The sequence below is a fragment of the Diabrotica undecimpunctata genome, chromosome 3 (genome assembly GCF_040954645.1).
Source record: "Diabrotica undecimpunctata isolate CICGRU chromosome 3, icDiaUnde3, whole genome shotgun sequence".
NCBI lineage: Eukaryota > Metazoa > Arthropoda > Insecta > Coleoptera > Chrysomelidae > Diabrotica > Diabrotica undecimpunctata.
Window position 1 is genome coordinate 148,586,430 of NC_092805.1, and position 25,261 is coordinate 148,611,690.

The window sequence follows — 25,261 nt, forward strand, 5'->3', positions numbered from 1 at the left end:
CCCTCAATTTATAAATTAAAAGAAAATTAACTTTTTATATTTTTCTAAAAATTAAATTTTTCGTCATATTTTTTTTAATGATAACTTTACTAATCAATAGTTTAGGTGTAAAGTCATATTATCATTGCAGTATCAAAAGTATCCTTATAAATGTTTACGAAAAAACATTGAGGGTTGGTTTCTTTTTTGCTGTACAAAAATTACCGAAAAAACTACGTTTTTTATTGTTTTATTTATGAACTTCAAATTTTTACAGATAATTATAAAGTACAGTATACTCCCTCTATAAGAACACGGTTATTACGAGGTTTCACTTATAACTAGGTGCATTATTAGATGTCCCGTGAAATTTCTATTGAACTATAACCCTCTATAGCGAGGCAAAGTTGGCTATAAGATTGAAAAACGTGTTTTCTTTTACTTTTTTGACCCGGTCGTGGTTATAAATAAATACCTACTCTTTTTAACTGCCCCGCAATAAACCTCTTTACAATAAATACAACTGCTTCACATCTTTAGAAGATATGATAGAATGATACAGGACAATTTAAAGCAGTCAAAAATGACAGACTTCTTCCAATTGCAGAAGCAATAGTTTATGTTATCCTTCAAAATACGCTTTAAACATTATGTAGTTGGAAAAAAATGTAAGTACAGATTTTTTTTAACGTATACCACTGGCAATAAAAGTAAACAACTCTTTTTTGTTTTAACGTATTTCATTGACAATAAAAGTAAACAACTTTTTTTCAAAAACGCCATTCAAACAATATTTATTAGCATCTTATATTGCTCCAAATGGCTTTACTATAGGAAGTTAATGTTTTAGAAAACTACATAACTCATATGTATGCACAGTATTATTATTGTCTGATATAACGAGATCGGCTTATAACGAGGTAATTAGTCTGCCATTTCAGTTCTCGTTATAGAGGGAGTCTACTGTATTAATGTATTTTTTGTAATATTGATTCACGTTACAAATTTCATTATTTTTCAATGTCAAAATCAACATATTTGGTGTTAAAACCATGTACATCCTCGATTATTTTGTTACTGCTAATAAGACTAGGATGCCAATTAGGATGAATTGGCAGCTTTTTACACATTTTTAAATCGGTATGTGATATTAGCTTGTTTTCCTCATAAATGTGGATGGTTGTTTTTTGCTTAACATGACCCAATTATCAATGTAAATAATAATATTCGCGATAGCTCTTCATCATCCGACGAGTTGCCTCCATACGATAATTAATATTTTGACTTCTTGTATATAGGAACTTTTTATAGGTCGAACTACTTTATCAAGATCACTTTCATATATAAGTAAGTTTATTTTGTTAACTTATTTTTCAAACTAAAATACGTTTTCTCAACTCCAATATACTTTCCTTTTTTTTAAACTAAATAAGTCTCATATATATATATATATATATATATATATATATATATATATATATATATATATATATATATATATATATATGTATTAAGACTAATTTTTAAAATTCACTGCAACAGTGTGAACAATACGTTACTGATTGCTAAACTACGAAATCAATTTTTCTCTCTCTAACTTACGGCAACGTTGATCTACTATTCCTTCCTACGGGTCCTAAAAACACGACGTTGTCATGTATGACTTTAACACAGAATATTATCGTACTTTTAGATGTTTTCTATATATATATATATATATATATATATATATATATATATATATATATATATATATATATATATATATATATATATATATATATATATTGTTATGATGTATTGTTTGTAAATGATGAGCAATGAGTATTTTTAATAATAATATATATATAGGGTTTTTATCGCGGTTCTCAAAGAATTAGTTTGTAAGTACTTTTTTAAATTATCTTTATTATATCTATTATGAAACACACATATATATCTAACCTAGCCAATGTAAATTTAAAATAAACTATCTTTAAAATTGAAATTCTTATGAAACTAATTAAATTCTATAGACAATGTAAAATTTAAACAAACTATCTTCAAAATTGAAATTGTTATGACACTAACTAAATTATATTAACAAAATTTTGTACCTTTCTGTCACTGAATGCCTAAATGAACTGTTTTCCACTATATAGATTCTAATCACTACTCAATGTCTTCGTGCTTCGGTTATCCTTGTTTTTGTGAAATTACTTTTTCCAATTATCAGCTTCCATCAATTTAAAATATATTTCTTCTTAAGCATTTATAAACCACCAAGCAAACCAGCAAACAGCATTTATATTTATTCTTCTTTTCAATATACCAATATCCAATCACCAAATATATTATTTAATTTTAATATTCAATTAATACTTCTTCCATTATCCAATCATCATTTATACATAACATAATTTTTAATCTTCAATAATATTTTCTTTATACTGTTTCTTAATCTTGATTTAACTCACTATATTGAACAATTGTAACTGATTGACTGACTCTAACTAACTTTCATACTAAAACTGGCCTCATAGTAACTGTAACTCATAACTGATGCCTTGAATCCAAATCACCGGGTATTTATATCTTTTTCCATGTTCCAGAATCATCTAGCAAGAAATCATATTCGATTTTGTTCTATATATGAATGTTTGAATTTTCTGGAACAATCCATTTCGCAACAAGGCCATCTTTGGTGATCTAGAGAATTCCTTACTTTTTTATCGAGAATTTTGTCGACATTTAGGCTTTTCAGATCAGAATATACACTTAAATCAGTAACTTAACATTCTAATTTAATAAACTACACATTTTAAACAACATATTATTATAACCCCACTTTATATTCGCAACCATTCCTTAAACGTCACTTTATAGAGTATTTTTGGTTGCCTAATCACATGGCTCACTTAAATATATCTACAACATTATAATTACTAAAAAAAAAGTCTTACACTTATTACATGCTAATTTCTTAAAAATGCCCTCACATAAATAATTTTTATTAAATTCTCTAGTATATAACTTCTTAAAATAACCAAATACTTTTTATATCTAATATTATCTAGTATATAATTTATAAATTATTTTCTTTAAACACCAATCATCTCAATATATATATATATATATATATATATATATATATATATATATATATATATATATATATATATATATATATATATACATATATATATATACATATATATATGTATATATATATATATATATATATATATATATAAATAATATACATAAATATTAATCCTAATAATCCTAATAATCCTTTTCAAATAACTTGCTTGACTAAAATGCTTAAAACAAATTTCACACTTATAAGATTTTTCTCCAGTGTGCGCTCCCAAATGTCTTTTCAAATAATTTGCTTGACTAAATTGCTTAAAACAAATTTCACACTTGTAAGATTTTTCCCCAGTGTGTACTCCCAAACGTATTTCCAAATAACTTGATTGACTAAATTGCTTAAAACAAATTTCACACTTGTAAGATTTTTCCCCAGTGTGTACTCCCAAACGTATTTCCAAATAACTTGCTTGACTAAATTGCTTATAACAAATTTCACACGTAAGATTTTCCCCAGTGTGTACTCTCAAATGTTTTTTCAAATTACTTGATTGACTAAATCGCTGCAAACAAATTTCACACTTATAAGATTTTTCTCCAGTGTGTACTCTCAAATGTTTTTTCAAATAACTTGCTTGACTAAATTGATTAAAACAAATTTCACACTTGTAAGATTTTTCTCCAGTGTGTACTCTCATATGTGTTTTCAAATAACTTGCTTGACTAAATTGCTTAAAACAAATTTCACACTTGTAAGATTTTTCTCCAGTGTGTACTCTCATATGTGTTTTCAAACTACTTGATTGACTAAATTGCTTAAAACAAATTTCACACTTTTAAGATTTTTCTCCAGTGTGTACTCTCAAATGTTTTTTCAAATTACTTGCTTGACTAAATTGCTTAAAACAAATTTCACACTTGTAAGATTTTTCCCCAGTGTGTACTCTCAAATGTTTTTTCAAATAACTTGCTTGACTAAATTGCTTAAAACAAATTTCACACTTAAAAGATTTTTCTCCAGTGTGTACTCTCAAATGTGTTTTCAAATTACTCGCTTGACTAAATTGCTTAAAACAAATTTCACACTTAAAAGATTTTTCTCCAGTGTGTACTCTCAAATGTGTTTTCAAAGAACTTGTTTGACTAAATTGCTTAAAACAAATTTCACACTTGTAAGATTTTTCTCCAGTGTGTACTCTCAAATGTTTTTTCAAATTACTTGCATGACTAAATTGCTTAAAACAAATTTCACACTTATAAGATTTTTCCCCAGTGTGTACTCTCAAATGTTTTTTCAAATTACTTGATTGAATAAATCGCTGCAAACAAATTTCACACTTATAAGATTTTTCTCCAGTGTGTACTCTCAAATGTGTTTTCAAATAACTTGCTTGACTAAATTGCTTAAAACAAATTTCACACTTATAAGATTTTTCTCCAGTGTGTGCTCTCAAATGTGTTTTCAAATTACTCGCTTGACTAAATTGCTTACAACAAATTTCACACTTGTAAGATTTTTCTCCAGTGTGTACTCTCATATGTGTTTTCAAATAACTTGCTTGACTAAATTGCTTAAAACAAATTTCACACTTGTAAGATTTTTCCCCAGTGTGTACTCTCAAATGTGTTTTCAAAGAACTTGTTTGACTAAATTGCTTAAAACAAATTTCACACTTGTAAGATTTTTCTCCAGTGTGTACTCTCAAATGTTTTTTCAAATTACTTGCTTGACTAAATTGCTTAAAACAAATTTCACACTTATAAGATTTTTCCCCAGTGTGTACTCTCAAATGTTTTTTCAAATTACTTGATTGAATAAATCGCTGCAAACAAATTTCACACTTATAAGATTTTTCTCCAGTGTGTACTCTCAAATGTGTTTTCAAATAACTTGCTTGACTAAATTGCTTAAAACAAATTTCACACTTATAAGATTTTTCTCCAGTGTGTGCTCTCAAATGTGTTTTCAAATTACTCGCTTGACTAAATTGCTTACAACAAATTTCACACTTGTAAGGTCTTTGTCCAGTCGCAACTTTCATATCGTTATTTAATATTTTTACTTCAGAGAGTTGATAATTTCCTTCATAAGATGAATATTCAATTAGTGTGTCCATAATTTCCATTTTGTGTTCGTCTTGGAGATAACCTAAAATACAAACCAACTATAATATAAATATTTGAGTGTAAGGGAAAATGAATGAAACAATCAAATTAAAGCATAATATAATTTAAGACAGCAGAAGTAGTAAAGCATATAAATATGTTTTAGAAACCTGTGTTTCTGCTATATATATATATATATATATATATATATATATATATATATATATATATATATATATATTATTTATATATAGTTTTGAGTTTCTTGAACCGTACTATATTTAATATAAAATTAGTTTTTTTTTGGGTTTAGGTTCAATAATTTATATTACATGTGGAACTAGATTTTATTTTCCATAGAAATCAACTTTTCGGTAGGAAACCCTTGCCTTTGTCAAGATTCTAAAATGTACGAGATTAAGAACAAACAGTTATTGTAAAATATGTATTTATAACTTACCAAAACGTAAAACGGGACACTGACATTAATGAAATGACAAATAAAGGTTGATATCTGATATCTCATTGTTTACTGTCATTAGTGTATAATTTATTGAACCTAAACCCAAGAAAAACTAATTTTAGCCCTAACTAATAGTTAGCCCTATTGTCTTTTAATGTGTACCTTAACACATTCAATATTTAGTTGAAAAACGGTCTGTATAACCGCCAAGATTGTTGACAAGGTTATGGCACGTCGACTACATAAAAACGAAAGTATTCTATACAGTTGAACTGGTATTGAAGTGGAGATTTCACTAAAGGTACAATCAAATGTAAAAAAAGTCTATCTCAATGTTTATCGTCTTGAATTTTACCTCATTATTGTCTTATCCCCATCTAGGTATTTTATAACAGGGCATCAGAGGCGGACTTCAAGTAAAAATAATAATATAGCAATTTCTTTTCGAGGTATCTATTTTATTGTAAAGAAAATTACATTATTTTAAAACTTATATTCAATACTGAGTGATAACAATAAGATATTTAAACTACACTGTAAAAGTTAAAAATTAATGATTATTAAATATCTATGTTGTTATTCTAATACTTATATTATTTATATTCGAAACATAAAAATACGAGATTTAAACTAAATTAATAATGATAATTATTCTGTGTTGTTATTCTAAGATCAATTCTGTTTCACTGTCGGAGTCATCATTTAGATTAATCACAATGGGCTGTATATTAAAACTTTTCGTAGACAAACAGGAATGTTCAACTTTTACAATATGCTGTACTGAATTTTTCCAGCTTTCAACCAATATATTAGTAACGACTGATACTAAGTAATGATTATAATTCTCATGGCACTGGCTGACGCATACCTGACCCAGCCCTGGGTGGATAGGTATTTAGCAGAACAGATTTAAAAACGTGTTTAATCAGTCATTAATAATCCTTGTTACTGTGCCTTTTATAATAAGAGTATAATTATGTTTCGTCCTTGGGAAAATAATCGCTTGACGGCTATTAGTCATAATCGAAAGCATTTGTCATTAGACGCAAAACAAATAGTTAAAAATGTGTATGATACTTTAATAAGTAGAGGCTTAATCAAACAAGCTGCTGTGGAAGAAACCTGTATACTTACAAAAACGTCAATATCGTCGATAAAGGATATTGTAAACAGTAAAACACTGCCAGGCAGAAAAAAACGTAGTGATTTCCGGTCTCATCGTTTGGACAGAACTCAACAAGATATAAGAAGAAAACTATATTCCCTCTATGAAAACCAGATTGTTCCTACTTTGGATAAACTTAAATTGAAGTTAGAGGAAGATGAAACAAATATACATATTAGCCGTGCCACCCTCCATAGAGTCATTTCTACAATGGGTTTTAAATATCGTAAGATAGACAAAAAACAAGTTTTAATGGAATCACAAAGATTGCGTACTTGGAGATATAGTTATCTCTCTGACATTAGGAAATATAGATTAGAAAACAGATCTATCATTTATCTGGATGAAACATGGTTCGATACATACGATACAGTACAAAAAGGATGGATCGATTCTAGTAGAAACTGACAGACAAAAGCACCTTCAAATAAAGGAGAATGCACAACAATAATTCACGCTAAGACGGATGGCTCCCAAACTGCTTAAGTACTGTTATCTGCGAAGAATATCAAAGACTCTAGCTTGGACTACCACCAAGATACAAGTGGAGAACTTAAAAACTGGTTTCAAAATTATCTTTTAAAAAATATCCCTAACAATAGTGTCATTGTAATGGATAACGCAAGCTATCACAGTCGTCAGCTTCAAAAAGCGCCAAACAGAGCAAGTACTAAAAGTGAAATTCAGGAGTATTTGTTAGAAAATGATATTTATTTTGAATTTAGTTACAAGAAAGAGCAACTACTGGAAGTATTAAATACTTTTGCTATTAAAAAGCAATATGTATGTGACAACTTAGCAGAACAGATGGGACATACTGTGTTATGTCTTCCTCCATACCATTGTGTATTCACCCCATTGAACATATGTGGCACCAAGTAAAAGCAAAGGCAAGAGCGGAAAATGTCTCTCCTACCCTGAGTGCGACTGTCATGGAGTTGATTAAAACTGTTATAAATAATATATCGGTTGAAAGCTGGAAAAATTCAGTACAGCATATTGTAAAAGTTGAACATTCTTATTTGTCTACGCGCGAACCGCCATTGAATCTTCGGAGAAGATTTCTATCTGACAAATTCGTGTTAAAGTTAAGAAGTCAGAAATCCAAGTTATTTGTTAAAATATCCAGTTTAGCTGGTTTGGTTTTAACATCTAAATATTGGGATAAGAAAAAAAATACCATTATTAGTTGAAAGTTGTATTACCAATGTACACAGATATGAAGAACTTTATAAATCCAGTGGAATCCCTTTATGGAATTATTCTTATGAAATGTTTCTTTCTCCAGTTAAGACCCATATTAACGTTCGCTATTTGTGTCAAAACAATATTATTATATAAAAAGAATATTATCGAGATTGTATAGTAAAATGGAAAGAGTATGAAAAAGTTTACACTGATGGATCTAAATCGGAACATGGAGTTGGCTGTGCAGTTTATTATCCTTCCAAAAATATTAAGCTAATATACAAACTGCCAGATATGATGTCAATTTTCAGTGCTGAGGTTATTGCCATAAAATTAGCAATTAATCTGTGTTTAGAACAAGAAGAGGATAAATTTGTCATATTTACAGACTCTAAAAGTTCGGTAGAAAAACTTAATAATATGTGTTTGAATCCTAATTTAAATTACATCCTTCTTGATATTTTGGAATTGTACCAAAAAGTATCAAGTAGAGGAAAACAAATTTATATATCATGGATAAAAGCTCATTTAGGTATAAAAGAAAATGAAGAAGTGGACTCTTTAGCAAAAGATGGTGCGAAAAATGGAAGAATACTTAGATTAAAAATACCAGAGTCTGATTTTATTCCAATTTTTCGAAAGGAACTTAAGGAAAAGTAGCAGATAAAATATAAATGTGGAGACAAAGGGCAGTTTTTTTAAGAATATATAACCAAAAATAAGGGACAAACCATGGTTTGAGAATACACGTAATCGTTCAATTATTCGGATAATAAGTCGAATGCGCTGCAATCATGCACCATTTCCAGCGTATAAACATAAAATAGGTTTTTTAGATAATAATAAATGCCTATGTGATGAAATTGCCGATTTACAACATATTCTTTTAGAATGCCCGTTAAAAAAAACCCGTTTCAAGTCTATTGACCTTAGAGGATAATAGTAATAGTATGTAAAATCTACTAATATTACTTTGTAAACAGTAAATTATTACTTTGTAAAAAAAAGGCTGGCCAGTGCCATTCACTTAGGAAAAAAAAATATTTGTCTACGCAAAGTTTTATTATACAGCCCATTGTGATTAATCTAAATGATGACTCCGACAGTGAAACAGATTTGATCTTAGAATAATAGCACAGCATAATAATCATTATTAATTTAGTTTAAATCTCGTATTGTTATGTTTTGAATATAAATAATATAAGTATTAGAATAACACAACATAGATATTTAATAATCATTAATTTTTAACTTTTACAGTGTAGTTTAAATATCTTATTGTTATCACTAAGTATTGAATATAAGTTTTAAAATATCAGTAAATAGATGTAATTTTCTATACAAAAAAATAGATGCCTCGAAAATAAATTGCTATATTATTTTTACTTGGAGTCCGCCTCTGATGCACTGCCCTGTCATAAAATACCTAGATGGCGATAAGACAATAATGAGGTAAAATTTAAGACGATAAACATTGAGATAGACTTTACAAGGTGTTGTACTTAAAAACCAAAATGACCAATGTATTATATTGCATTACCTTCTTTGATGGTAAGTGTATTTCCATCTTGATCTATTTCAGTCTTTATGAGAAATTCATTTAAAGCTGAACAATCAAAAGTATCATCGCTACTTTCTAGATTTGATTCTTCCTTAACTTCACATTTAAATCTATCCAAAAGAGCATCATCCAAGTTACTATTCTCTATTTCTACTTCACAGGTCTCCTCACTGATTTCTTGTTTTATTACTTCCATTGTTCCATTTGATTTGATTAAACTTAATTTCATATCATAATTTCATTATTTCCACAACAGTGTGTCAAGTCAACCACTGTCAACACAAACAGAAGCTGACAGTTAACCTAAATCAGTAAAAATGCGTCTTTTGAGAGTGGGCAGAGGGCACTCTGATTGTTTTTATTTATTCTGTGCTTTTGGTTCAGTGTTTCATTCAAAGGTCCCTTGTTCCCCTCACAGTTCTGTCAATCTGTCGGTTGTCAATCAGAGATTAAATGTCAAATGTCATTATCACATTTATTTTATATGTTTATAAACTCGGTTCGCTAATCCCAGTCCGAACTGTCTAGTGAATTTAGTAATTATTTTTTTGCGAAGTTAGTTACTTTTTGACAGACTAAAAGTGGCTGGAAATTACTATACAACCAAGCACCCGTACTCATAGCCAATATTAATAGTAAACAAACTAAATAGTAAATAAAATAGAACTTTGCGAATTACCGACAATCAATATTTATTTATCTGCACCATATAATAAATAGTTATGTTAAATTATAACAACTAAATATATATTTTTTAAATATATACTACCCAAAATTTGATGGGTTTAGTATACACTTCGACTATTTAGAATAATTCTTCTTTTTTTAAAGAAAGAAGTCTGTAATAGCAGGATACTTGAGCTATTAATACTGAGAAGTAGGAATTGTTGTGTTGTAGGTTTCCGACAATGAATCTGTCAAAATTTGTCCGAGCTAAGCGAATGGAGTTTATCACTTATTGAATTGTCAAAACTCAATAAGAATGATAAGAATAAATAAAAACAGATGTAGGAAATAAAATTTGTAAACATTTAATAAAACAAATTAACATTGTAGTTATAATGGCTACCAACCACCAAAACCTTCCAATTTCGAGTATTCTTAAATCAAAAAGTGAAGTTGATGATGAACCAAAGAAAAAATCAAGAGAAGATTGGCGTAAAGCCAAGGAACTTGAAGAAGCCCGAAAAGCTGGTACAGCTCCGGCTGCAGTCGATGAAGAAGGAAAAGATATCAACCCTCATATTCCACAGTACATTTCTAATGCACCTTGGTATTATGGAACATCTGGACCTACTCTTAAACATCAAAGACCCCAAGAAGAGAAACAGAAGGAGTACTCGAGCATCGACGAATGGTACAAGCGTGGTGTTGACACTGTAAGTTTAATTTTATATCCAAATAATGATAAAATGTGATATATTTTTAATCTAATAATTTTAGTTTATTTCAAAAGAAAATTTTTAATCCCAATGTTTACAGTATTATACTACTTGTTTTAGTAATATATAAACATTCGGACGATTTTCACATTTGGTCCCATTGAAGATAGCTATAATTGAGCTGTCAATCAAGTTCATAGAACGAAATGTTGGCGCTTGACTGTGTTGCCATGTTTTTTTAATAAATCGGGAAATAGCATGTGATTTATAATTAATAAAAATCCAATAGAACGTTAACAAACTAACAGTAAAAAAGAAATTCTTTTAAAGAATAATAAGAATAATATTCAGGTACTTTCCACAGACATCTGTAACAATCTGGCAACTGGTGGTTTGAGGATTGCCAAATCTATTAGCTTATTATCAAAGGCAAATGCCAAAAAAATGTTGTAATAATTAACTGCAATTAATATGAGAAGAAACGAGTATTTATTCGTTCGTGTTGTATATAAAAAAATAAAAAATTGCATAATTCATATAATAATATAATAAAAATGTATTTTTGAAAGCTTCTCTATTTGTAATTGAAGCCTACAACATATACATTATAAAGACATGACAACACAGTCAAACGTCAAAAATTTGTTTTGTGAATTTAATTCACAGCTCCTTTGTAGCTATCTTCAATGGGACCAAATGTGAAAATCGTCCTAAACATTCCAAAAATTAATTTTTTATTTGTTTGTTGCAGTCAAAAATAGTTACTAAATATCGTAAAGGTGCATGTGAAAATTGTGGAGCTATGACTCATAAAAAGAAAGATTGTATGGAAAGACCTCGCAAAGTTGGAGCCAAATTTTCTGGAGCAAATATTGCACCAGATGAATTCGCCCAGAAAAACTTAGCATTGAGCTTTGATGGAAAAAGAGATAGATGGAGTGGGTAGGTGTTCATTTAAAATTTTTTTTGTTCATAGTATATAAATTATAGTACACTACACATCACAAATAACTCTCTGGTCATATACCATAACAGAGACAATTTGTCACAGTTCTAGTCATTTGTTAATATTAGCATGAAAAGTGAATGCATTAACAGTTTTTCTGCTTAGAGTGACTTCTCCTATCAAAAATCTGCAATGACAATGCATTGTGGAGGAGACGATACAACTTCGAACTTTATAGAATATACTTATAGATATACTTTATAGAATAACCACATATGGTAAAATATATTATTGTAAAATGTATAGGATGTGTAGGATTTTCTCTACCATATGACCATTGCTGTGCTTCTTCATTTCTTTCTAGGCTGGCATCACAACTCCAGGAACATGATTTAGTCTTACTGTTCCCAAAGGTAAAATGCCCTCTTTGATCAGATATATCATAAGAGGTATACTGGTGAACCAACTGCCAAAAACAACTTGTGATATTGATGTTTTGGTATCGAATCTGCTAATTTGACAACCATGTTGCTGCTCATACTAAGATGTGTTGCTGCTGGAGGTACAATATTACTTTGGGAACCAGCAAACAAATTAACCAGGTTTTTTTGGGTTTGTGCTTTTGTTGGTATAATCTGTCTACAGGTAGAAATTCTTCTTTCAAAACCATTTGTAGCCATTATTTGATTTGATTTAGAACAGGTCTGATTTTGAATAATCTGTAATGTCCAGGCTGATCATTTTCAATCATGTTATCATTGTTATTGAAATGCAAGAAACATTTTATTTCTTTGAATCTGTTACAGCTCATCACAGTGCTAACTTTTGGGTGACCAATATTAGCATTCCAATAGTGTCTTATTAATAGAAGTTAAATTATTGACATGTAAATATTAATTCCTATAAATTGTTTTACTTTGTATTTATTTATATTAGCTGGTTTATCTGAACATTGTTGCACTGAGTATAAATTTGATTATTCTGTGATATGCTCTATAAGACTACCAGGAAAGAGAAAATATTGGACCCTAGTTTCTAATTGTAAAATCGAAGAAGGTAAATTTTCAGAACCAGTAAATTTTGTATCATTTTCTGATCTTCTCAGATTACCTTTCACCCAATTATGAGATTTCATTTTATATCAGTCTTTCAGACAAAGGGGTATCATCATTTGAGGAATCTGAGAATGTGGCAGGAATGACAGTTTCCTTGATATTGCTTGGTAAATCTTCACGCTCCTCATTGTCACTATCTTGACACAATATCATCTGTGCCATCTTCATCAGAGGATCTCATTCTTCACAATTAGTACTGTCTGGTAATCGAACTGCACTTATGGTACCATAAAAGAGTTTCGGATCGATATACACAAAAACAATCAATGAGTTCCTAACTTAACGTATCATATATAGGACAAACCCTTTTTGGTTTTTTCAAGAGACGTTTAACATTCATAATTTTTAGTACTTATTCACCTAAGAAGATATATAATATTACAATACAATGAATTTCAATTTTTTTCTCTCTAAAAAAAACGATTTTACCATGAATAACCTCAAGCTTAGAACAATATTTCACGTTGTTTAGAATTTCAACGAGAATGAACTAGAAACTGGGCACGGCTGCCTATCTCGCCGTCAGAATATCTTAAATTCAAATTCATTTATTGATGTAATTCTGCCAGTATCCTAACACACTTTAGTAGCCTAACTTTACTCACGTAAACTATTAGTATGTGCCAGATATGGGCTGCCATACAGCTACAACTAAAATTGAATTAAAACATTAAAAAAAATGATTTGATTTGTTCCATCTATCGCACATAAGGCGGTAAAGTCTTAAAATGTAAGTTATAAGTATTTAAGTATCATCTGGAAAACAGACAACTTCTCCTTCATTGAGTACATAAAAGATGATTCTTCTTTTTATGGTGCCTATCTGTTACAGATGTTGGACACTAACATGGCTATTCTGACTTTGTTGACTGCTGCCCTGAAAAGTCCAGTAGTGGTTAAGTTAAACCATTTTCGCAGGTTATGCAGCCAGGATATTCTTCTTCGTCCTGGACCTCTTTTCCCATGCACTTTACCTTGAAGTATGGTCCAAAATAGGTCATATCATTGTTCATAGAGCCTTATATGGCCCAGGTATTCTAGTTTGTGAAGTTTTATGGTTACGACTAGTTCGCGCTTTGGACCCATTCTATGTAGTACTTCTTCGTTGGTAACTCTGTCTATCCAGGTAATCCTCAACATGCGTCTATAGCACCACATCTCAAATGCTTCGAGTCTCTTCAGTGATGCTTCAGTTAAGGTCCATGACTCCACGCAATATAAAAGAACGGAGAATACGTAACATTATAGTAAAGAGCTTTTATTTCCAATTTTATATCGTGGTTGTTAAAGATTGTTTTCATTTTGACGAAAGCTGATCTTGCCTTCTCGATCCTTATCTTAATTTCTGTCGATTGGTTCCACTGTTCATTTAAGTTTGCACCCAGATAACAAAAGTTGGTGATTTGTGTTATAGGTTGTTGGTTAACTAGTAATTGACCAGTTGGTATCCTATTTTTGCTTATAACCATGTATTTGGTTTTTTTGATGTTAAAATCAAGCCCAATCTTGCTACTTTTTATCTGCCACCCTGGAGACAAGTGTCTGCAGACCTTCAAGACTCTCTGCAAAATGACAGTATCATCAGCGTATCTTATGTTGTTCAATCTTTCTCCGTTTATAAGTATTCCCTCGTCTATGTCCGTTAGCGCTAGGTTCGTAATGTGCTCCGAATATGTATTGAACAATAATGGGGACAATATACATCCCTGTCGCACACCTCTTTTTATCTTTATGTCGTCTGTTAACTGATCCCCAACTCTAACAGCTGCAGTTTGTTCATAATAGATATTGTTTATCATACGGCGATCTCTGCTATCTAGACCAATTGAATTTAATATTTTCATCAGTTCGTCATGTTTTATTCTATCAAACGCTTTCTGGTAATCAACAAAACACACATATATATCACAATTCACGTCTCTACATCTTTGAAAGAGAACTTGTATTGCAAAAAGTGCCTCTCGAGTACCCAATGTATCCCTGAAGCCGAATTGTGTGTTTGTCATGTGTTCTTCACACTTTTTATATATTCTTTTATGTATAATTTTTAAAAAAGTTTTCAGGAGATGAATCATAAGGCTTTTTATTCGATAATCTTCACATTTTTTGGCATTGGGTTTTTTAGGGATTGTTATAAAAGTTGATCTTAGCCACTGTTGGGGTATTTTTTCACTTTGGTATATACTGTTGAAGATCAAGGTAAGTCTTTTTACTTCGTCTTTATCCATAATTTTCAAAAATTCTGAGTAGAACTCGTCTGGTCCTGCGGCTTTTCCTTCCTTAGTGTTGTTTATAGCAGCTTCTACTTCCGCTTCGAGAATAGGTGGTCCGGTATCGTCATTTTTATTTTGTGTGATGGTGACATTCCTATCGTCTTCAAATGTTGTTGTCACATAGTTCATCCATGTTGTTTTTGTTTCTTCAATATCAACTATTGGATTTCCTTGAGCGTTTGTTAAGTGTCCCGGCCTTTTTGATTTATAGATGCCTGCTGCTTCTTTGATCTTTTTGTGGAGGTTGAAGGAATCATGTTTACATTCCAATATCTCGATTTCTTCACACTGCTCTTCCAGATTTCTATTTTTAGCTTCTCTGGCAGCTTTTATATCTCTTTGTCTAGAAATTGATATGCAACGTAGTCTTTCCGCTTGGATTCTCTTCTTCTGTCCATCATCTGTAATATACCGTCGGTCATCCATGGTTTTTTCTTCTCTGTCTTTTTCGGTCGCAGGTATTGGTCTAATATTTCCTTTCCAATGTTTTCTAAGTGGTTTATTTCTGTGTCAACATCATTAACTACTTCTGACTTAGATATGTTGTTTTTCAGATATTCCCGTACTTCTTGCTTTATGTCATCATCTCTTAGTTGTTTGAGATCGTATCTTATAGGATTAGGTTTGTGTTTTTTTTTTAAATTTCAGACGAAACTTAGCGACAAGTGGGTTATGGTCTGACCTGCACCAGAGTAGTTTTTCACTGATGTTATTGTTTTTGAATCTTTTATTTATTGAAATATAGTCAATCTGGTTTCTTATGAAATTTTCTGGCGTGTCACCGGGTGAGCGCCATGTGTACAACCTTCTGTGTGGTAATTTGAAGAGTGTATTGGTGATTATCAACTCTTCTTCCGTAGCAAATGTGAGTAGGCGTTCTTCTCTCTCATTTCGCTCACCTAGACCCCATGAACCTACTACTTCTACCGTTACCGATTTTGGCATTAAAGTCACCCATAACTAGCGTTACTTCATTGATTTTACTTAGGACTTTCCTTAAATCACTAAATAAATCTTAAATAAAAAGCCTCTATTCGTCTGATTTGTCTGCTGTGGGTGCGTATATTTGGATTGTGTTGGTTTTTGCTGGGAATAAATCCAATTGAATGAGCATGATTCTCTCGGATATTGGAACAAAATTCGTAACGTATTTCTTTATTTAAAATTATTCCGACGCCATGCTTATGTTGACCTTCTGTGTATTTCCAGAGTAATATACTTGGTGCTCGTTTATTTGACATTTTCCGGCATCAGTCCATCGCATTTCACTGATGCCCATTATATCGATATTCAGTCTTTCCATTTCGTGGATGGCATTATAAATTTTGCCTGCTTCGTACATAGTCTTGACGTTCCAGGTGCATATTTTAATAGACTGTTTAATTTTTCTAGGCGCATCCTTTCCTTTTACTTGGGGGTTTCGCTTGCTAACGACCTGGGAGGCTCCGTGGTTCTGTGTTGTTATTCCTCCTCTGCCGGATCTTGCACTCCGATATACATGATCAGTAGTCTTCACTCTCAAAGCTGTAGCCATAATAGATGTACAAGAGATATATCCATATGGATCTTTAATGTAGTGGTGTCTCCTTGCTTTCTACATCCTTACGCCGTTGACCTAGATCTCGGTTTATCCGCCTTTAGGGCCAGTTTCCCAACCCTAGGACAAAAGAGTGCCCTACCACTTACCAACTCATCCGCCCGAAGCCGTTGGTAGGTAACTGGGGGATTGCTTATAGCGGCAATCACTCGGACGTCAGAGCCTCGTTTGTTATCTAGCAGGATGCACAGGATGACCAAAATCAAGATCATCACGCGTGCAGTAAAATATGATACCATTCCTTTAAAAATTAAGTACTACTCCATCTGTTCTGTTCCCTCTGTGTTCAGTTACTTAAATATAACAATATTATTTTCAACTCATCTAATAACAATTTGACATAATCTGTGTAACAAAAGTGGAATACCACAGTGTCAAAAGTTTTTCCAAGCCTCAAATTGTGGTTATCTCAATATTTTAAAATTATATCTGTTACTCTATATAAAGCATGTTCTGTACTTACATTACATTTAAAGGCAAATTATGTCTGTTTACAAATGCCATTAGTTTACCCTTTACACATTTTGTATGATTTACTATCAGTGTTTATTAGTAAATTTATTGTTTTTCTCCTGTAGCTTGAGTTATAAACTCGTATGCAGACTTAAATATCAAATCTTAATGATTTTATAGTGAGTATCTCTCTCCCTATGGTGGTGCCCTTCCTAATAGATAACTGGGAACATTTCTGTGTTTTTTGGCCAATAATTAAAGGTGGCTGATTGGTTAGATTATTTTATAGTCTAAACCTAAACCTTAATAACTATATTAAAATAAAATGACAATTTTTACTATATTATTAATATTAAATAATATATTGTTTTACAGGTATGACCCATCTGAGCACAAAGCTGTAATAGAAGAGTTCCAGAAAGTTGAGGAAGCTAAAAGACAACTGAAGGCTGACAAATTAAATGCAAACGAATCTTCTGACGACGAAGAAAAAGATGAGGACAAATATGTAGATGAAGTAGATATGCCTGGTACTAAAGTAGACAGCAAACAGAGAATTACTGTAAGAAATTTGAGGATAAGAGAAGACACTGCCAAATATTTGAGAAATCTTGATTTGGGTTCTGCTTATTATGATCCCAAGACGAGATCAATGAGGGAAAACCCTAATCCTGAAAAAGATGCTACGTAAGTATTGATACTGTATATAAGTAAAGAAACAAACACTCATATAGTATTCAAGATAGTATTCCAACAGGGATTATCATACATTATAATTGTAAAAAAATTAAAAGTCATAAAAACAATACATCTTAGTCAAAAAACAACATGATTTGTAAATAATTAATATTAAATGTTATAGGTACAGTGGAGAGAATTTCGTTCGTTTTACTGGTGATACGACCAATCATGCTAAGGCTCAGTTATTTGCTTGGGAAGCGTATGAAAAGGGTGTGGATGTTCATCTTTTAGCTGAACCAACAAAATTAGAACTACTCAAAAAAGAATATGAGAAAAAGAAAGAAGAGGTTAAATCGACAATTCAAAGCAGTGTGTTAGATAAGTACGGAGGACAGGAACATTTAGAGGCACCACCTAAGAGCTTGTTGTTGGCTCAATCAGAAGTTTATGTGGAATATTCAAGGTAAGTGTAGTTACAAAGTCATTTTATATATTAATGTAATCATATCTTGATTAGTTACATGAAAAATATTCAAGACTACTAAAGTGTTTTTAAAACAGTCTAGTATACAGAGTAATCTATTTGAAAACCAAAGTTCCTTATATAATCTGAAAATCGAAAATCTGAAAACAACGCAAATATTCTTATTAAAAATTAAACACAATATAAATAAAATGAATAACATTTATTTCCAAATTTATAAGAAATATTTTTTTATTGTCTATGTTTTTTAGATCTGGTAAAGTCATTACTGGGGCGGAAAAAGAAGTCATTAGATCCAAATATGAAGAAGATGTGTACATAAATAACCACACATCAGTGTGGGGATCGTATTGGAGAGGAGGACAATGGGGGTACAAATGTTGTCACTCCTTCATAAAGGTAAAATAAATATTACACAGTATTTTTTCTATGAACGGAAATGTCCTTTTACATGATTTCCGAATGTAAAATACCACTTTTTCTATTGATGCTCTATATTGATAATATGTTATATTAATTGTTGCAATAAGTATTTAGCAACAAATAACAATACTTATCACGAAGGCACAAGAATGTCATCGTCACCATGCAACAGACAGAAAAATATTAATGTAGTGCAGGGAAAGGAACATTTCTGTAAATATCACAAATGATAGTGGCATACCTTGTGTCTGTAGTGGTATCATCCATGGCAGACAGATTTCCACGGTGTCAAAGCCTTGTGGTAGTATATAAAAGTCATATGTATTAGGATATTGCATTCCCTGGATTTCTTGATTCTAAATATTTGCAAAATTGTCTACAGTGCCAAAGCCTTCTATATCCAGCTTGATCGACTGATAGATAAAGATCAAGTTTTGCTGCAAACGATTTTTTATTCTTGTTACTAATTTATATATTTGGAACAACAGACTTGTGGGTCTGTAATTCTCTATGTTCACCTTATTGTGGCTTCTAGTACACTTATTAAACATAGTTTTTATGTTTCTTGTAATATATTTTCTGCCATATTCAGCACTTCCCAGCTTAGAAACCTACAACCGATGAAAAGAGAGTTTTGTTCAATACCACTTGTTTTGAACATCTCAGCCAAAATTGACATTTTTATTATTTACATCCGTTCTTCTAATTTTTCAAATGTATTCTTTGTTTTTTAGAATTCCTATTGCCTAGGCGAGGCAGGAAAAACGGTTAACGCTCCTGTAACGCAAGATATTCCAACGGATCAAGACGTTGGTGAAGCAAGCAGTACAAAGGAAGCCGAGATATCAGATGGTGAAAGCGAAGATAGTAGTTCCAGTAATTCATCAGAAGGTGAGAAACTGAAAAAGAAACAGAGAAGATTAAAGAAAAGGGAAAAGAAGGCAAAGAAAAAGGAGAAGAAAGCTAAAGAAAAGTTGAAGAAAAAACAGGAAAAAGAAATGGCCCCAGAAGTAGAGGAGCAAATAATGTTGGACGATAGGAAAAGGCCGTACAACAGTATGTTTGACGTTAAGAAACCCACAGAGGAAGAAATGGAGGAATATTATAAAAGGAGAAAGAGGGATGAAGATCCTATGAACAACTTTATGTAAATAAGTAGTGTCTATGTAAAAACTAATTTTTCTTAAATACAAAACACAGTAAAAATCTATATAGTTTTACTGCATTTTCTTTTTGATTCCAAGATGATACTGAGTGACACAAGAGTATTCAAATTATGTATCGTTATATATTGTCATTTAAGAAACATGTCAATGACGTTAGTGAATGAATATTTTTGACAGATAATGTGAATAAAAAACAAAATGAATCCCATAAGAATGTGGAAAACTGGAAAAATAAATTGACCTATTCGAGCGTTTTGCATCAAAACTGAATAGTACCAAGATTATTAGGATCAGTCCATATTTTTTTCAACAAGACTTGTTGAATACTGAACGATGGCCATTTCTTAAAACAGGCACGACAGAATCAAACAAAAATCTAGGAATATCTAGAAATAACAGGCTGCCATACGACAATGAAAGCTAGTGTGATTCTAAGTGGGATAAGTTATTATTATTCCCAAAAACAAAAAAATTGCATAAATAAAAAACTAGTAGATACAATATAAAAAAATTTAAATTTTTGTTTAAAAGAAAAACAATATTTTAACTATAATTAGAAAACGGTCAAGTCTATTTTTAAACGCGTTGGTAGAGGGGACAGAGACAATGTTGTCACTAAGGTTTTTCCAGTTCTAAAAAACTACTTGGTAGAAACTTCTGTCTTGATCTTACAGAAAAGTTCTCTTTTTTAAGTTTAAACTGGTGACCTCTGAGACGTTCGTCTTGATTTATGGTAACATTTCATTGAGATTTCCGAAATTGATTGAGTGTAGAATATATGATGTTTTACTAAAATGCTTTTATTTTGTCACACCAAAAGTATTGTATGCATATTTATTTTGATATGAATGAATATGAAAAATGCAAAATAAAACGTTTTAAGATGCACAAAACGGTACACAACAAATTAGCTATAGTATCATGTTTGCCATTACACAGTAACAAACAGATTTCGGTCTAATAGTCGTAATCCTTTCTCCACGGGTGGTAACAACTAAAAACAGATATATTCGTTATTTCCTCCCCTTTCATTTGCTATGTCGCATGTTACGATTCGATCAGTCGTTTATTTTGTACTCATCCAGAGGCCTTCTTTAAGTCAATACATCCAAATTTGTTTTATAGTAAATCTATTTTTATCCATAGTCCTCTATGACATCCCGTATGTCGCTATATATTCATTAATAACGAAGATAAGGTGTAGTGCCCTTTTGTCAGTCGCTTTGTTTGTTTTTTTCCATCTTAATATATTCGTTATATAGTCCCCTTTCATTTACTATGTCGCATGTTATTATTCGATCGGTTGTTTATTTTGGATTCAGCCAGAGGCCTTCTTTAAGTCAATAAATCAAAATTTGTCTTATAGTAAATGTATTTGTATTCATATTGCCCTATGATATCTCGTATGTCGCTACACGTTCATTAATAATGAATATACTGTGTAGTTCCCTTTTGGTAGTCGCATTTGTTTTTTCTATTTGAATATATTCCTTACATCATCAATAACAACGGAGATATGCTGTAATGCCGCCGCTGGAGTTTTCGTTACGGACAGACAGACAGAATAAGCAAATTATATGTATTGATATTGTCCTGTGATATCTAGTATGTTCCTCTACGTTCATTTATAACGAAGATAGGGTATAGTGCCCTTTTAGTAGTCGCCTTGTTCGTTTTGTCTGTCTTAATATAATCGTTATCCTGTCCCCCCCCCTTTCATTTAACACATCACACGCTCCAATCGAACCAATAACCACGGAGATATGATGTAATGCTGACGCTGGGGTTGTCATTACGGACAGACAAACAGAATAAGCAAATTATATATGATTGTGTATTCATTCAACATACTTCTTAAGAACAGTAACTCTTTAATAATAAAGTATGTGTACTTACACTCTATAATAGACTTTTGTTGACAGTAGGTTGGAAGAAAAACTAGTACACTACAATTAAGCTATAGTCTCGTGTTTGCACCTCCTGACGATATTTGATTAATATTATTATGCATAAAAGACTCAATTTTAATTTTTATTTTACAGTCAATACATTTAATGATCCTCAATTTTTTCATTATTTTGAATATAAATATTTATTGAATTTTATATAGAAACACTAACAATTTTATTGCAAACCTTTGTTCATTGATCAGCCATTTTTTTAGTAGGTAGTTTTTTAAACAAACTTATTTTTACCAACTAAATAACAGTAATCTAGTAAGCGTAGAAATTAAGAGAATAATATACCTGGCGAACAGAGCTTACTTTGGACTAAAGCAGCTCTTAACATCACACATAATTAGGAGAACACCAAGATACTAATATATGAAACTCTTATTAAACCTGTCCTGACATACGCGTCAGAGACATGGACTATGGTAAAAAGCTACGAAGAACTGTTAGGCCGCTTTGAAAGAAGAATACTTAGGCACATATACGGAGGAGTACAAGAAAGCGGAATATGGCGCAGGCGCTACAATTTTGAATTGTATCAATGCTATGAAAAATGCAACATCATCCGGTCTATTAAAATTAATAGACTAAGGTGGCTAGGACACCTTGAAAGAATGGACACACAAAGACAGATATTATATCAAGAGCCAGTAGGAACCAGGAAGAGAGGTAGACCAAGATCTAGATTTAAAACTCAAGTCGAAGATGACTTGAGGAATCTAGGGGTCAGAAATTGGAAAGCCAGAGCGAAAGATAGGGGGAATGGAGACTAATTCGTTAACAAGCCAAGACCCATACAGATTTGTAGAGTCAAAGATGATGATGAAACTTAGTTTTACAAATTTTTAAAAATCGCTACTGACTATAGATATATAGAACAATTATTCAAAATTTTTTTGCGCAATAATTATTTTTTACAGAGTAATCTTGAAAATCAATAGGAGCACAAAATTTTACGTGTATCGTCAACCTATTAGCAGGTCTGGAAAATAACAGAGAATGATGATATATGCAACGTTATATAAAAGAACTGTCTTCTTTTAATTTCATGACCGTTGTCGATCATTGGATATCATGTTAGATATTATAGTCGTTATGGTGACTTTATTGATAGCAGCTCTAAATAATGATGTAGTCCATTTTCCGTACCAATGTCTTTCGGCCATGGTGTTCTTCTTCTACGAAGACCACGTTTACCTTGCATCTTTCTCTGAATGATCAGATGCAAAAGTTTATATGTTTAGATGCATATTTTTCAGGGTGTCTCATAATGTTACCGAACTATTCCAGATTGCATTTCTTTATAATATTGACCAATTGTATTGTTTGGTTCAGCCATCTAAGGACCACCTCATTTCTAACTCTTTCGACCCAGCTTATTCTTAGTAGTCGTCTGTATATCAACATCTCAAAAGGCTTCCAAGCGTTTAAGCATAGCCTCATTTGGAGTCCACGTTTCCACTCCATACAATAGCACTGAAAAGATATAGCAATATGTCATTCGAATGCGAAGGTTAATATTAAGATCGTGACTGCAACGTACGTTCCTCATTTTTACAAATGTAGCTCGAGCCTCGGGCTGGTTCTATTCATCTTTTAATTTCTACGGTGAGATCCTAGCTCTCATTAATATTACTGCCGAGATACACGAGTTTCTCTACTCTGTCCAGTGCGGCATCTCCGACTTGTATACTGTCACCCTGTTAAACCGGATCTGGTTTATTTTGTCTTCTCGGCAATTAGCCAGCACTAAGGTATAGTCGGCATGTCTAATATTTTTTATGGTTTCATACACCATTCACAATAATACCTTCTGTTGTTTCCTTCTTCCTTAAATATTTCCTCTCCGGAATACAAGTTAAAGAGTAGAAGACAGTCGTGTATCACTCCTTTTCTTATATTTATTGCAAGCATAGCTTTCTTAACGTGGGCTACGGATGGAATTCATGGATGACGCAGAGGTGTGGTTTTATAGCTATCACATTTACTACAGGTATCTGTATGAGATGCATGGAAATTGAAACATTGTTAGCGACAACCGATAATATCTTTCAGACGTACTTTTATATCTACATGAAAAAAATACAGATTACGACAATTTTGCCTAAAATCAATACTAATGTCTAGAGCCCACTACTCTGAGCTGCGTAATGTAGGTTGTCTATTATGAATTTGAATCGGAGAACAGGCAATTTTAGTTCTATCATATAATGATTTAATGACTCCCTTTTTAACATTTATGTTGTGATTTGATTTATAATTTAGATATATGTTGATAAATAATTTTTATATGACTGTGCTGAATAATGTATTTCGAAACGGGGAAATTATTCATTTATAGATATTACAAAGAAAAGGTCTCTAAAACGTTTTTGAGCAAGCCAAAAAAATCACATTATAAGGCATGACTGAATCAAATATGTAGCACTTTTTTGTAGATGTATTATTCAAAAATAAACTGAAAAGTTATTACTATAAACAGGGATCTGTATAGCTGTGGCTATGCTTGACTTAAATAAAACAACAATTAGATAAAAAAAATCACAAATTTCATTAAAATTATCTATATTTTTTAAATGTTAATATAATTTGGTACATTGATTTGTATATTAATATTTTCCAAGTAAGTTTTTATATAAATAAATAGTCTATATATAAATGTACCATTAGATAAAACTTTGAAAACAATTAGGACCAAATTACAAAATGATAGATTAACAACTAGAACCAAATTAAATGTATCAGCTATAACGGAACTGTTGACATTATCTACTGACAACACTTATTTTCATCTAAACAAAGATTTCTATAAACAAAATTTTTGGGCTGTGCTTTAAATCCATTATTAGCTAATATATCGATGGAAGACTTCAAAACAAATATTCCTAATCAAAATTTAAAGCCCACAATACGTTGGAAATATGTAGATGATCTGTTGGACACACTTCTGATTAATATAAATAAAAGATAAAAAGGAGGAGTCAATAAAACTTACAATGGAAAAGAAATAAAATAAATCGTTGCCTTTTCTGGATGTTTTAAGCTCAAAGGAAAATAGTGAATATGGGACTATGTATACAAAAAACCAACACATATATGAACATATATCCAAATTATAAATCAAATCACAACATAAATGTTAAAAAGGGAGTCATTAAATCATTATATGATAGAACTAAAATTGCTTGTTCTAATGACAATTCGTTTTGGAAGAAAAATAATTATTAACATCTATTTTAGTCAAAAATGATTATC

The 25,261-nt window shown here is 31.2% G+C and overlaps 2 protein-coding genes across 2 annotated transcripts; one reads left to right on the forward strand and one right to left on the reverse strand.

Annotated features, from left to right (window-relative positions):
• Positions 1-3,259: 3,259 nt before the first annotated feature.
• Positions 3,260-10,018, reverse strand: LOC140437524 (uncharacterized). The gene is made up of 2 exons (XM_072527098.1): positions 9,514-10,018; positions 3,260-5,200 (listed from the first exon to the last, which is right to left on the reverse strand). Exons 1-2 carry the CDS (start codon positions 9,761-9,763, stop codon positions 3,888-3,890), a joined length of 1,563 nt encoding a protein of 520 aa, XP_072383199.1. The 5' UTR covers positions 9,764-10,018; the 3' UTR covers positions 3,260-3,887.
• A 442-nt stretch (positions 10,019-10,460) lies between these two features.
• On the forward strand, positions 10,461-20,105 carry Slu7 (Pre-mRNA-splicing factor Slu7). Its single transcript, XM_072527097.1, has 6 exons — positions 10,461-10,913; positions 11,668-11,858; positions 17,676-17,987; positions 18,163-18,444; positions 18,717-18,864; positions 19,623-20,105. The coding sequence occupies exons 1-6, from the start codon at positions 10,596-10,598 to the stop codon at positions 20,037-20,039; spliced, it is 1,668 nt and encodes a 555-aa protein (XP_072383198.1). The 5' UTR covers positions 10,461-10,595; the 3' UTR covers positions 20,040-20,105.
• The last annotated feature ends 5,156 nt before the right edge of the window (positions 20,106-25,261 follow it).